At 50.5% G+C, this 14,971-nt stretch overlaps 1 protein-coding gene across 1 annotated transcript in view; it reads right to left on the bottom strand.

Annotated features, from left to right (window-relative positions):
• Positions 1–10,745, bottom strand: part of Kiaa1755 (KIAA1755 ortholog) — a 32,537-nt gene extending 21,792 nt beyond the window's left edge. The window contains exons 1-3 of the mRNA XM_035447026.1: positions 10,734–10,745; positions 4,281–4,481; positions 90–1,428 (exon numbers count right to left, since the gene is read on the bottom strand). Of these exons, the coding sequence (XP_035302917.1) occupies positions 90–1,428; positions 4,281–4,481; positions 10,734–10,745 (1,552 nt within the window). The remainder of the gene's footprint in view (positions 1–89; positions 1,429–4,280; positions 4,482–10,733) is intronic.
• Positions 10,746–14,971: the final 4,226 nt, after the last annotated feature.

Here is a 14,971-nt window from a genome sequence, read left to right as displayed (position 1 = left end):
AGACTGACCATATGGTCCCTATCTCTCATGGCCAGAGCCTCCTCCACCAGGTAAGTCAGGTTCTTGCCCTGCTGAGTGTGGGCTCTTACCTTTCCCTGGGGCCTTGTTTCCACAAGGCTGCAGAGAGTTGAGGGGGTTTAGGGCCTTCTCAACATGATGGAGTAGGATCTTCTCCGGGGGCAACAGGGGTGCCCTCTGACCTTTCAAGAAAGAGAACTGGAGCCCAGGAGCCAGGGACCCACAGACGGAGGTGTTCCTACTGAGAAAGGCCTCAGGCTTGGAAGCTTTACTGTGTTCTGGTGTGGTCTCCTCTGCCTTTGTCTCGGAAGCAAGGGCTACAGGGGCAGCTGAGGACAGGAGAGGAGAGAATGTTTGTCTTGGCTCAGGCCTGAGCTGGACCATGGCTGTTGGCGTTCCCAAAGGCCTTTGCATCTTAGAGGCTGCTGGCTCTTCTTCAGTATCTTCCACCAGGCCAGAGGTACAGTCCAATGGCTTCTGCGGGACACCAATGTGGGGCTGCTGGAGCTGTCTCTCTGCAGTGTGGGCAGATGCTTTGTGTCTGGCCTTTCTTCTTGAGCTCCTGCTGCAGGGCGTCTCTGCTGAGCCTGCTGGCTTCACACATGCCAGTCTTCCCATGGGAGGGTCCTCATCAGGCCCTGGGGGAAGTAGACCTCTTCCAAGCAGGGGTGCCCCCTTAGTTCTGGATATCTCCTCCTGTGATCCTTGAGTGTCCACATTGAGCGTTGCGACGTCCTTGTCTGGAGACCCCCTTCTACACTGTTGGGGAAAGCTCAGGAGAGCCACATAGTCCCCCTCCAGGCTTTGGTTGGTCTCACTGTCCATCCTGAAGGCCATCTGCCCTGGCTTTGCTGGCTCCACCTTGATGAGCCCTGGATACTTGTCCCTAGACAACTTTCCTTTATCCTTAGACCAACTCTGGGCTACAGACCCCTCGCTCTCCAAGGAGCTGGTCTGGTATGGCTCCTGGGGGCTGCTCAGATGGAGTGCCTCTAATGGACAGGAGTCCCCATCTGATGAAGGGACATTCACTGCTGGAGGTCTGTCATCTATAAACTCTGGACTGGTAATCCTGGTCCAAGGCACAGATGTGATCCCATTTTCTGAAGCCACAAGACAATTGTGTAAGGGATGTCCCTCAAAGTCACTGTTAATAGCTTCCAGCCATTCTGGAGTGAAAATCAGAGAATAGGAGGTCTCAGGAATAGACTTGTTGTCCACCTTGCGGAGGTCTGAGGAGAGACACTTGAGTGTCATGTGGACAGATTGCTCCTCCTGGGACTCCACTTGAAGGTAGAAGTCACCCTGACGCAGCAGGAGTGGGTTGAGGGGTGCCAGGTGGACCACGACCTCATCCCGAAGACACAGCGGCCAGCCCTCATGCAGGAAGAGGCAGTGGGTATAGAGGGCCTGTATAGAGAAGGCGACGTCAGAGGCACAGGCTCCAGGGCACCTTGGTTTTGGTCATCTCCCTTCCCTTTCCCACATGGGACCTCAAACAGCCAGGGAATAAGCAAAGCCACGAGAGATGCCCAGAATCAGGTGCTGAAGAGTCCTTTGCTGACAGGGTATGTGCGACCACTTGCTCCTACCCTTGGCATTGGCCTTGAAGATGCTTGCTAGCCTAATGGCCTGAAGAAAAGTCCGGTGCTTCAGGTACATTAGTTAATCAGCAAGTACCTTCCATGGCAACCCTGCTTGGCTCATAACCCTCTCCTCCCCATTTACCCCAATATTCTCCTAACCCAAATGGAGACTTTTCCTCCCCTCCCTTTAAAGCCAGGAAGGCAAGGATCAGAGATCTAAATGGGTTGTTTATATACATTGCTGTTCGGCTCTGAGATTTGATTTCTTTATCTGCAAATTGGAGTTAAGTAAATAAAACACAGCAGTATTCCTAGGCTGGCATGAGATAGATTGAGTATGGGTGCTGTGGTAGTTTGAATGTATTTGGCCCCCATAAGCTCAGAGGGAGTGGTGCTATTAGGAGGTGTGGCATTGTCGGAGGAAGTGTGGTCTTGTTGGAGGAGGCTGGATGACACACACCTCTAATCCAGTCCGAGGCTGGAGGGCACACCTTTAATCTGGGTCACACTTTCTATTGGAAGTGTGTAGCTGTGGGGGCGGGCTTTGAGGTCTTTTTCTCAAGGTTCACTCAGGGTGACAATCAGTCAACTTCCTGTTGTCTCTGAGTCAAGATGCAAGCAAGCACTCTTCCCTCCAGCACCACGTCTGCCTGCACGCCACCATGCTCCCTATCATTGATCATTGACTGAAGCTAGCCACCCTCAATAAAAACCCAAAGTAAGACAGATGCAAAAAAGCCAAAACAATGCTTGGTAAGTGTTCAGAGAACCTGAATTCACTCCCCTTTAAAAATTCACTACCCTTTGAAAAAGATTGTGTGGATGTGTGTGAATAACAGGCAGTGTCCATGTGGAGGTCAGAGAATAACTTAGTGGCCTGGGTTTGGTCCTTCCGTCTTTACATGGGTTTCAGGCATCAAATTAGAGTTACCAAATTCTTGTGTGACAAGAGCTTTTAACAACTGAGTCACACCCCCAGTCCCAAGCTGAAAAGTTAAAATAACACAGAAAGTTTTGAATGGGAAGTCAGGAGACTTGACTCTGCCATTGTCTTGCCCTAAAAAGGCCACCACCATTTTTACATTCTGCCATCGTAGTCTCTCCCTTACCCATGGGAGTCCAGGTGGTGATGCTGCTTCTCAAAGAGGTAACATGGATCCCCCATGTTCTTAGTGAACGAGCCTTGGTTTGAAACAGAGAACCTGATCTCAAAAGGCCTACTTTGAGTCCTTCTTTGCTCCTGTCTGAGGTGACATGAATTTATCCATGACAGCCAAGTCAAATGTGCCTATAATTAAAAATAAAGGCTGTGAATTCACCATGGAGAAAGGAGAGGACAGGACAGTGGTTTGGACTTTTTTCTTTTCCTTTAAGACACGGTCTCCTGTAGCTCAGGCTGGCTTAGATCTCACCATGTAGCTGAAGACGACATTTACTGTGTGATTCTTCTGCTTCTTTCTACCTGCTGAGGGCTGGCATCACAGGCCAGGATTGTCATGCCGTTCATGTGAATGGGTCCAAGTCCAGGGGGTTGTGCATATTTGGCAAGCACCCTACCAAGTGGGCTACATTTCCAGCCCTGCAAATGTGTTTTGAACAGCCAAACAAAATGACAGTGTCTTGTCAGGGAAAGGAAAAAAAAGAGGTGGGGAGGAGGATCTTCATGAAACAAGGTTAGGGGTCATGGCGAGGCCGGCGGCAAAGGCTCTGGGAGGCACTGCGTTCTACTATTCCCATTCAGGACAATTTGCTATGGTGGCTTTCCCACCAGGTGTTGTGGGTCCCAAGATGGGCTGTGTGGCTCTTGATGCCTCTTGGCAGTGGGTTCAGGGTAACTAAAAGTATCTCAGGGGCATTGGCAAATCCCTGAGGGAGGAGGGAAGAGGGAGCAAGGAGGAAGACAGAGGGAATCAGAACTTTGGTTTTCCTAAAGCAGTTGAAAGAGGGAGGGAGGTGCGGAGGGAGGGAGAGAGGGAGAGAGAGAGAGAAAGAGAGAGAGAGAGAGAGAGAGAGAGAGAGAGAGAGAGAGAGGGAGAGAGAGAGAAACACAATACCCATCCATGAACACATGACCACAGTCTGGCCAATCAAGATCCTTCCTGAGAGCTGCTGTGGATGCTGGCCAGCTGGGAGAAGCAGGAAGCAGAATGTGTCTTCCAGTGGGCTGACTGGGTAACCTCATGGCCTGAGTGGGAGCTAAGTTGTTTTCCTTTATTGCCTAAAATACTTGTCTTTCCACTTCACCCAGGAGTTGTCTCCCTGAAATCTCAAGAGGATTTTTAGGGATGAAAGTGAGAGTGTCTTCAGAAAAGCCCTGGAACATTCTCTGTTGCTTCTGTAAGAGTGGTCTCACCAGGGCCAGAACCAGATGGTGCCAGCACCCAGGCAGGTTCCCCAGGGCCAGGGAAGGTTCTTGCACATCTGTATTTCCTCCCTGATGATGGGATGTAAATGCCATTGGCCCCCAGTGTCAGAGGGCCATGGGTCAGGTAACTCTCTTTCTCTACTGGCAGGTGGCATTTCCCTTTGGATGAGCAGTGGTTCTTGGGAACCCACCCCTCAGCCATGTTTCTTTTGGGGGAGACACACCTTGCCCACATCCCCCTCTTCTCAATTCTAGCCCTCTGGCCTTCTGGGAGAGCTTGTTATGGCAGCCACAAGATGTCCCCAACTTACACAGGCTGCTTCCCGCACTTGCTCACACAGGCGCTTGGCAGGGATGAGGAAATCCAGGAGGAAGCTCAGTCCATCTCCTCGGAAGTCAGAATCCAGTAGCCGGAACACTTGACCCAGGACAGTAGGGGCAGTGGCTTCAAAAGGTGGATAGAGCCCTGCCAGGGCATGCTGGATGGCCATGTCAAGGGCTGAAGGGTCCTGCTGGGGACAATGAGGAGGAAAGCAGTTATGGTAGCAGTGAGGATAGGAGCAGTCCTGTGACCTCCAGGACCCCTGTGAGTAAGACCTTACTGATGGGGGAAGTACTTCTGTGTATGTTTATCTTATTATTGATTGTTAAATAAAATACTGTTTGGCCAATGAGACAGCAAGTTAGACGGGACTAGGAGTCAAAGAGGATTCTGGGAAATGTAGTAGAGAAGTGGTGATCCAGCTGGAAGTGACATAGCAAGGAGACTCATATTTAAGCGAAGGAGAAACAGGAAGGGTCCCTTTTCCCATTTGCCTGCTCCAGCGGCACAATGTGATCCGCCGGCAAGGAGGGACACCAATAAGGTGTCCGATAAGATAAGCCTTATAAAATATATAGATTTGTGATAATTAAGATTGAGCTAACAGATGAGGAATCCTAGTCATTGGCCAAGCAGCTTTGAACCTAATACAAGTTTCTGTGTATTCATTTGGGCCTAACTTGGGCGGGCGGCTGGTGTAAAGCTCACACGTGGCAGTGGGGCTCAGGCGGCTTTTGGCAGAAAGATTTATCGTAACACCTTACTGACTCCGATGGCTAGGGCTAGACCCTCACTTCACTCCAGCCTAACCTAGGAACTTCTTAAGCCTGTATGTACTTCCCTGCCTTTATCCAGTGATAGCCCCACAGCCCAGCCAGATTCTGTTGTGGGAATTCATCCCATCTGGCTAGCTCAGTTGGTAGAGCATGTGGTGGTTTGAAAGAAAATGGCCCTCAAAAGGAATGGCACTATTAGGAGGTGTGGCCTTGTTGAAGGAAGTGTGTCATTGTGGGGGCAGGCTTTGAGGTCTTTTTCTCAAGTTTCACTCAGGGTGACATTCAGTCACTTCCTGTTGTCTCTTAGTCTAGATGTAAAGCACTCTCCACTCCAGCCCCACATCTGCCTGCATACCACCATGCTCTCCTCATGATCATAAATGGACTGAACCTCTGAACTGCAAGCAAGTCACCTCAGTTTATGTTTTATATATAAGAGTTGCTGTGGTCATTGTGTCTCTTCACAGCAATGGTAAACCCTAACTAAGACATAATACATATACCCACTCTGCATAAAGGCACTTTGTTAGTTAAGCTTTCTTTTCTTTGTTTTTTTAGTTGAGACAAGGTTTCTCTGTGTAGCTTTGGAACTTGTCCTGGAACTTGCTCTGTAGACCAGGCTGGCCTCAAACTCACAGAGATCCATGTGCCTCTGCCTCTCAAGTGCTGGGATTAAAGGTGTGTGTCAACCCTCACCCCTGGCCTTAGTTAGTGTTTCTATTGCTGGGAAGAGACACCATGACCATGGCAACTCTTATAAAGGAACACATTTAACTGGGGCTGGCTTACAGTTCAGAGGTTTAGTCCATTATCATCGTGGTGGGACATAATGGCCGTGCAGGCAGACACGGTGCTGGAGAAGGAGCTCTACATCTTGATGTAGAAGCAGCAGGGAGAGGCTGCTACCCTGGACCTGGCTTGAGCATATATGAGACCTCAAAGCCCACCTCCACAGTGACACACTTCTTCCAACAAGGCTACACTTACTCCAACAAAGCCACACCTCCTAATAGTGCCACTCCCTACGGGCCAAGCATTCAAACACATTAGTCTCTGGGGCCATTCCTATTCAAACCACAACAGGTACATAATTGTGCTCCTATCTCAAAAGTGTGTGTGTGTGTGTGTGTGTGTGTGTGTGTGAGAGAGAGAGAGAGAGAGAGAGAGAGAGAGAGAGAGAGAGAGAGAGAGAGCAAGCCTACACTAACAGTCTTTTGCTCAGTGTCACATATAATGCTGCTGCTGCTAAGCCTGTGTACCCCATCTTGCTGGTAAAGAGTTGGAGTCAACCTTGCCCAGGGTCTTAGGGAGAAGAAGAAAGACAGTGTGAATCCAACCCATACCCAAGGCAGTAAAGACAGCTCGTTCCCTGCCCAGTCCCCAGCCGCTGACTGCCTGCTTTGTCTGGGATCCACTCCTTTCAGGGTGATCTGTCCTGGATTCTGGTGGTGCCTAAAGAAACCACAAGAAGGAAGGCAAAGCTTGCCCACTGAGCCACCATTGGCTTCCACTTGCCACACACTTTAGACATCTTCAGATGTGGCTGGACAGTGGGAAATTTCGATAAGTGGACAGGCTACACTCTTGGTGGCTCACTCCCTACCAGAGGTTTGACTCCTGGGACTCAGACCTGTCCAAGAATTCAGGAAGAACACGGTTGAAAGGCCCCCAAGGCTGCAAGGAGGAATGCTGGCCCCTTGCCATCACAAAGGAACTGAACAGCCCAGCCCTGGACCACAGGAGTCCAAGTGTTGCTGCCAGGCTCTAAATGATTGCTGTGAAACTTGATAGACATGTTTCCATTCCTTCCCAGTAAGGCAGCCCAGCCAGCAGTCCATTGCTCCTCACAGGAACCAGGTGTAGATGGGTACTGAAAAGGAAGGAGGCAGAACCAACTCCCTCTGCAACAGGGGACAGAGAAAGAGCCCGGCACACCAGCCAGGGATGGATATATGAAATGGAGCCCTCATTTTCTGTTTGAAGAGCTGGGCTGGAACCCAGGGTCTGTGCATGCCAGGGAGAGTTACAACTGCAGCTCCTGACCTTCACCACTGAGCCATGTCTCCAGCCCTTGGTCTTTTATGAAAGGATCTCACCAGAAGCTAAGGCTAGCCTCAAACTCATTATGTAGCCCAGGCTGGTCTCTGCCTATCTCTGCCTCCTAAGTGCAAGGATTGCAGGTATGCGCACTGCTCTGGGCTGTACACATCTATCTGAGCACCTTTGCAGTGAGCTGTTGTCATAAAATGTGAATTTTATCAAGCAAAATCAAAATACACAGATGAATATGTTTTTTACCTATGCACTGATCCTTGCAATCATTACCTACCTCAATATACAGTCTGTCACCCCCACAAAGGGGCTCTCCTAGCCAACTGCTCCCCTTTCTAAAACTAAGCTTCGATTGCAAGTGTTTTTAAAGAAAATTTTCCATACGGTATGGCCCACAGAATGGGAGTAGGTCCAGACTAAGCCCAAGTGGGCCTTAAGCAAAGTTGCCCTGAGGGCAGCGAGGGGCAGGGGCCTCACAAAATGGCCTTTTAATTTTCTTCTGAGTTTGCTACATTTTCCAAACATTCTGGAAACAGCGAGTGTAGCTTTCATAACCAGCGGGGAAACATAAAAGTGTGATCGTGTGTTTTTAAGGCTGGCTCCTTTTTTAAATGGTCTCGCCAGATGTTGTTAGCTGGGCCTTCTGAAATGTGGGCTGGACTGCCTTAAAGGTCCAGATCTTCCCACTGACTCCTCAGGGCCAAGATTCTAGTCTCATTTGGCAGGGCTGCTTCCTCCTTCTCCTCCTCCTCCTCCTCTTCCTCCTCCTCCTCCTCCTCTTTTTCCTCTTCCTCCTCTTTTTCCTCTTCCTCCTCCTGGGAAGGGAGGGGAGTAGGAAGGGCTGGTGCGGGCAGGGTCCTAAGCTGAGCCACAGCTTGAGGGTGGGGAGCCCTTGTCTGCTGTGTACAGGCCTGGGTTCCATCTCCCACCACAAGTGAAGAAGAAGGAAAAAGCTAAGAAAGGCAAAACACTGACTATGCCATGCCAGGTGGCTTGGGCCACAGCTTCCCCACTTGTAAAAGGGAGCCAGAGTGCTCCGACCTCCTCAGAGAATTTCCTTTGTGCAGTTGACTCTGGTAAAGGTAGAAATCCACAACTGCTCAAAGTGCAGAGAACAGGCGTTTGTGGTGGACTCAGCCACTCCCGGACATCTACGTCACACCTGTTCTGCAAGGCTCAGACCATCATGGAAGATGAGGCAGAAATATCTGAAGAGCCAGAGGTTGGAGATGACCAGCTGGCTTTAGAGTCTCAGCCTAGGCAAGTTCCAGGAGCATCCCCAGAACTTCTGGGGAAGACAGTGTCTCCTGAACATGACAGGATTACCACACTCAGAGCAGCTGCATTTGCCTTCGCAAGACCTACACAAGATCAAGCCAATCAATATTCCACATCCAGGGGAGAGGCCCTGAGTCTTCCCACCGCCCCTGCTGAGGGGGAGCTATTGATAGTTGATGGCTTCTGCAAGACGTGGAGGTGGAGTTTTCTTTGAGGAGGCAGCTCCTGGTAGAGTGACCTATCTCCAGTGGATGCCCCCTCACCCATGAGCATGTGGGTAGCACAAATTGGACTCCGTGGGTTATAAAACAAACAAACATAGGATACAGAGTTGGGGGGAGTGGGAAGTAGGGGGGTGGACTTTGGAAAGTGAAGTTGAATCTGATCAGAACACATTGTATACTTGCATGAAATTTCAAAGAATTATTAAAAGTATTACATGTGATTTTTAAAAAAAGCACTGGGCATATCTATCCTAGGGCTCTTCTAGAATTCCCCACATAATTTTGTTCCGGAAGATGTGGGTTAAGGATGTGGTTTCTAAATGGACTAGTTAATTGTCAGTTGCTGGGAAAGTTTCAAAGGCCCAGTCTCATCCTATGTCCCTGCTCCTGCTGGGGACAGTCTACTGAGAGGGTTTGCGGGTGATATGAAAACCAGAATCAGATGAATGTGAAAAAGCCCACCCACAGACCCTGGCTGAAGACTCCCAACCATCCACTTCAGAGGAGCTTCAGGCCTGGGACACAGGGTGGAGCGATGCTGAGGCCCCGCCTAGCCTGGTCTCCTGGGAATTCAGTGAGTCTCCCAGTGTTTTGAAGGTTGGCCAAAGCAAGCGCAGCTGTGAGCCAGCTGCTGCCCAGCAGGTGTCAGGCTGCCACCTCCAGTTCCTGGGACTCTCCTGAACTTGTCTAGGCTGAGGTCCCAAAGTCAGTTTCCTGGCTGCCGGGAAGTTCCTGCTCCCATCCAACTCAAATTGCTTGCGCTTTTTTTGTCTGTGTGTGGGTGGTTGGAGGCTGGAGTGAGACTCCAGCTCTTTATAAACCAGCTTTCAAATCAGCTCTTTATAAACAAACTTTCAAAACTGGAAGAACAGCCCAGATACAGTGAACCAGGACAGGAATGGGTGTCAAAAGAGCTACATTCAAGTCCAGCTCAGTCATGTGGCATCCAGTAAATTATTTCTGCTTCTCTGAACCCTCCCTAGTCTTACGTGTGTCTCTGTCTCTCTCCTGTTCCTGTGTCCTGGGGCACAGCTTCTCACTCAAATCGGAAGGTGACAAAGTTGATTCCTAGGGCTACCTCTGAGTTGCCCTGAGCAAGCCTTCAGGGTGTGGCCTGTGCTAAGTCTATTCCATGTGTGATTTTATGTGATTGCCCTGATAATTCTGTGGACTGGGTATCGTATCCCCATTTTACAGGTTAATAAACAGAGGCTTGCGCTGTCCTTCTGGTCAGAGAACAGGAACTTCTGCTGAGGCTCCCTGTAGACTCCCTGGAGACACAGAGCTCCAGCTGTGGCTCTCAATAGCATCTCATGGCTCCCTGTGCTCCAGCAGCTGCTCACCTAGTGCTTAGGGCTCCTATTCTACCTTCCTTGCTTCCTAACTGGAAGCTCTAGCCAGGGCTCCCCTTCATGCACCTGCCCCAAGTTTCTTGCTATGCTCACATTACCTGGATTCGTTATTTGCTTAATATTTATTCTTCATTATTTAATGTTTGATCTTTCTTCCCATCCATTTTCAGAATAAACTTGCTTTATTTATTGTCATGTGTTTGTGCCATTTAAATCACTTCCATAAAAAATTTCCTCTAAGTGCCACCTCATTTAGCCTATGGTATCCCTTCCTGGGCACCTATCTTCTCTGCTCACACTGTACCCTCTCTGCTTACACTGTACCCTCTCTGCTCACACTGTACCACTCCTACCCACCCTTCAGAGCCCTGACAGAGGAACACCTCTTCTCCGGTTTTCCATGGCACCTGTGCTTACAGACAAGAAATACAGACTCGGCTTGAGCTCGCCTACTTACTCTCTAAGTATGAGAAAGAGTTGTAGGTTGAAGGCCAGCCCACGCAACCTAGTGAGATCCTGTCTCAAAACAAAAGAAGTAAAAAGAGAGAGGAGAAGTGGCTCCATGGAAGGGCCGTTGCTTAACATGCCTGAAGCCCTGGGTTCAATCCCTTTTAAAAATCACAGCCCTAAATCTCCTCCAGGGGCCAGCAAAAAATGGCTCAGCAAGTAAAGGCCCTTGCTTCTAAGCCTGATGATGAGTTTGATCCCTAGGTCCCACACGATAGAAGGAAGAACCCACTCCTGCAAGTTGTCCTCTGACCTTCACGCGCATGCTACAACACACATGCATCCATCATGCACACAAAACAAATAAATAAAAATGCAATACGTTTTTAAAGTCATTTCCTACAGGGACTGGGACTGTAAAGTGCTTGCTGAATGAGCCTTCAGTAAAGACCTGAGGGCCTGACGTCAGGTCCTCTGCACCCCCGTAGAAAGCCATATGAGATGTGGGCCTGTCATCCAGAGACAGTGTCCCTAGAGATCAGAGAAGTGGGTGGGTGACAACTTTCACTATTTAAAGAGAGAGGAGGGCGGTGTAGATCCCAACGCCCACATAACCTGGCTGTTTCATTCATTGCCTTTAACCTCAGCACTGACAGACGAGGGAGGATCCCTGGAGTTTGATGCCTTCCAGTCTAGCCAATAAAATGCAAGATCCAGGTTCAGGAAGAGACCCTGACTCTAAGGACTAGGTGGAAAGTGATAGAGGAGGATCCTGCCTGAGCCCGGGGCCCTTCTCAGGCACCTGTACAAACACATGGGATGCGTCATGCATACCTTACATGTATAAACAGACATTCCTTCACACCACATTACACCAAGACAGAGGAAAACACCCATCCTACCCACTCAAGAAATGCTTTCTCAGCCATTCTGAGGAGCACTCCAGGGTCTGGTCCTTGCCCTGAAAGTCTGAGGTTCGTTGTTGGGGAGGGGTCAAATTAAAAATGACTAAATGGTTCCATCAAAACCAGACTTTCCACACATAGATGGCCAGGGCACTGAGGTGGCTGTGTGGGCTTGAAGTATGGCTGCCCTACTTCGCACTTCCTGGAAGGGTGACTTTGTCGGCCACCTAGGCTCTGGGGGCTTCAGGTTCCCATCTGTGCAGTGAGAGGCCACCATCTACAGTTAGACTAGGTGGGAGTGGTATGTCCCCAGTCATAGAGTGCCCAGCACAGGATTTCGCTATCGAGGCTGCAGATGTGCACTCCAAGAGCAGTGTGGAACATGCTTCCGGTGTCTGGTTTTGTGCTGTCTGTGTGCACAGGTGTTTGTTCCTATTTCAGCGTGAACGGGCAGGTACACAGGCCTGTGTGCCTGTGTTCAGTGTGGGGAAAGGGATTTACGTGTGCTTGCATGGTGGAACACACCTCTCTATAGAATTCTGGGTGTGGACTTGCACAGGAAGGGAAACCCACCCAAGCCAGCATGGTGAATCAAGGGGTGGATGCCCTGGCCTGTCTCCCAGCTCTGTTCAAATCCCCCGAGATTTGCAAAATTGCTCTTGTGAATTCTGCCCAATCCTGAGCCTGTCTGGAGATGAACTAGGAGTCTCTGAAACAGGCTTCATTTTGATTCCCTCTTCCCAGGTACTGGCACAAAGGCACACACAATTCTCCCTGAGGTCCCCTCCCCAGGGTGCAGGTCCAGGACACCCAGGCACAGAGGTACTGCACCCCTTCAGCCTTCTCCCCAGCTGCCTCTACACCTCACATTCATGGAAGCACCCCACAGTCCAACATCTGACATGTGCACATTTAACTTGCCACGCGTCTAAAATAGCAATGGCACCCAAGATTTGGTGAGCAATTCCCTCCTAGGCACTCTGTTGCCCTCAAGGTCCGCCCTCTCCCAGCACTACTGTGCTGTGCTGGGAAGGGACTTCTATTCCCACCTCATTCCAAACCCTTTTCAGGACACAACACTGTCAACAGGTATAAAGTTTGAAGTGCTAAAAAACACCCCAAGTTCTCTGCCTGGCCCAAGGTCCAGAATTCCAGTTAAGATTTACATTCAGGTTTGGAGCGAGATGAAAGCCAGCATCCCTGCAGAGAGGCTCAGACAGGGGTGGATCCGAGCCCCCCTCTTGTCCTAGCTCTGCTGGGGCTGCGCAGTTAAGCACCGGACCAGACCAAGAACTTGAGGGTCCCTAGGTGCACCCACACCCACCCGGGGGCTATGCCGGGAGAAAACCCAGCAGAGTGCGGTGGTCCAGGCCCAGGAGGGCGTTACCATGGTGATGCTCCTCTGGTCCCCGCGTCGTTCAGCAGTCTCTGTCCCGCAGCGTATCTCTGGCTCTCCTAGCCCTGGAGCTAGTGTGGCGTGTGGGCGGGGGTCTCCCAACCCGGCCTCATCTAGAGGGGCAGACTACCAGGGACAGAGAAGCGGTAGAGGGGACCCAGACTGAGGAGGCGAGAGAGGAAAGGGGGGAGAGGCGGGCCACCCGCGGGGGGCGGGGCAGCGGTGGGACAGCGGCCCTTTGTGCGACGCCTCGCCCTGCGCCGGCCCTGCAGCCTCAGACGCTGCGGGTGATGGGAGCCCAGCGTTCCACCCACTCCGCACCCCCTGCCGAGGCCACCGGAGCCTAAGGGTGCTTGAGGCTGCCAGGCTCTCTCTCCAGAGTCTCCACTCAATACTGCTGAGTCTGAGCAGGCTTCTTGTCCCTATCTGCAAGTCATTTTGTCATCTGAGCCTCAGTTTCCTCACCTGTAAATTAGGGAGGTGGTGGAGGCGACGCTGGTGAGGATAGTGTCTCCTCCTGGAATTGGGGAGAAGAGGTCACTATCGGTCCTGATGGCCCAATCTCAGGCTTGGGGTAGCGGCTAACACACACAGACTTCAAGAACTTGAAGCCCCCATGTCAGAGATCCGATTGCTGTAAGGCAAAGTACAGGGCGCCCCAGACATCCACCATGCAGGTGCCTTGACCTAGGACTTCTGGTCTCTGGAACCAAGCATGAAGGGAGAAGGTGTGTTGTTTGAAAGCCCAGACCCGAGGTTCTTTGTACTCGGTTTCCCGTGGGATGACTCTGGAGTTACTGTTTATTATCAAATACTATGAAGTGCTGAGCCAGAACAACACAGAGATACCCTGTCCTGGGGGCATGTGCTGTGCGTGTGCGTGTGCGTGTGCGTGTGCGTGTGCGTGTGCGTGTGCGTGTGTGTGTGTGTGTCTTCTACCAGGAACTGGGACAACAACAACAACAACAACAAAATAACCGAGAGTTAACTGCTGAGAAGGAATGGAGTTGGTCCGGAACTCCAGCAAAGGGGCCTGGGAGATTTGACTGCTCTTCTCCAGGACCCAGGTTTGATTCCCAACACCCACAAGGCAGTTCACAACCATCTGTGACTACTAGTCCTAGGGGACCCCACACCCTCTTTTGGCTTTAGAGGGCCCCGGGGACACACATGGTACACAGATAACACCCACACACATGTTAAAACAAGAGAGGCCAGAACTGAGTGAATGGGGAGGGGGGCGCGGGGTAGCAGTATGATGGAGTTACAGGCAGTGAGAACAGCACAGGTAAAGCCTCCAAGGTAGTGCTGAGCTTAAACAGATGGGGACAAGCAAGCAGAGAGCAGAAAGGATGAGGGTGGTGGTAAGGTTTCCACGAGAAGCCTTATGTACAGCCATGTCCCACCCCACACTGGTCATCTAGTCTCTTGGAAGAACCTGAGTTAGGAACCATTCCATCTTGCTTCATACATAACTTTTGACAAACCCCTTCATGTCCCTTGGGCCTCTATTTATTGCTGTTGGACTAGTCATCCTTGGGGATGTTGCTTAAACATCAGATAACCCCTCCCTAACAGGCAACAGGCAGTCTGGACAGGGGTGGCTTTGTTGCTGTTGTTTTGTATTTTGAGACAGGGTCTTGCGTCTCCCAGCCTGGCCTAGAATTCTACCACTTTTAGCTTTTGGTCTTTCTGCCTCTAACCTCCCAAGTTGTGGGACTGCAGACATGCAGCACCGCACTGTGTGTTAGTTGCTTCTGGAACTTTTTACATGCTAGGCAAGCACTCTACCAATAGCCCCAACCTAGGAATGCATTCATTTAAGAGAAAACTGCCTTTGGTTTACAAGGCAGAATTCAGCGAGGAGGTGGGAGTTGTGAGTTCTGGACAGCAATGGACAATGAACAGAATGGTTAGTTTCCTAGGATCATGGGAGACAGAAAGGACTGTGAATTATTTAAGCAGAGAAAAATGGATTGATAAGGCCTCAGGTGCTCACAGAGTCTGTGAGAAATCTGGGATCCCTCCTCTGAGAAGCAGAGGAGCAAATATACTCCAGGAGTCTCACTGCCCGGAATGATCTGGAAGCCCCTGAAAACCGGTGGTATTACTTCAAGCCGTGAGCACAGTGAAATGGAACTTTCTGAGCATCCGACACTTTTGCAAGTAAGCTACAGGCTGGGTCCAGCCACTGGCATCATTTTACAGATGAAGAGCCCGAGGCAGAGTCAGACGGGTAGAAAGCTGCAT

Source organism: Cricetulus griseus, chromosome 6 (assembly GCF_003668045.3).
Source record: "Cricetulus griseus strain 17A/GY chromosome 6, alternate assembly CriGri-PICRH-1.0, whole genome shotgun sequence".
NCBI classification, from domain to species: Eukaryota; Metazoa; Chordata; class Mammalia; order Rodentia; family Cricetidae; genus Cricetulus; species Cricetulus griseus.
The sequence above is the reverse complement of the archived record's forward strand: the minus strand, read 5'-3'. Positions and strand labels throughout refer to the sequence as shown.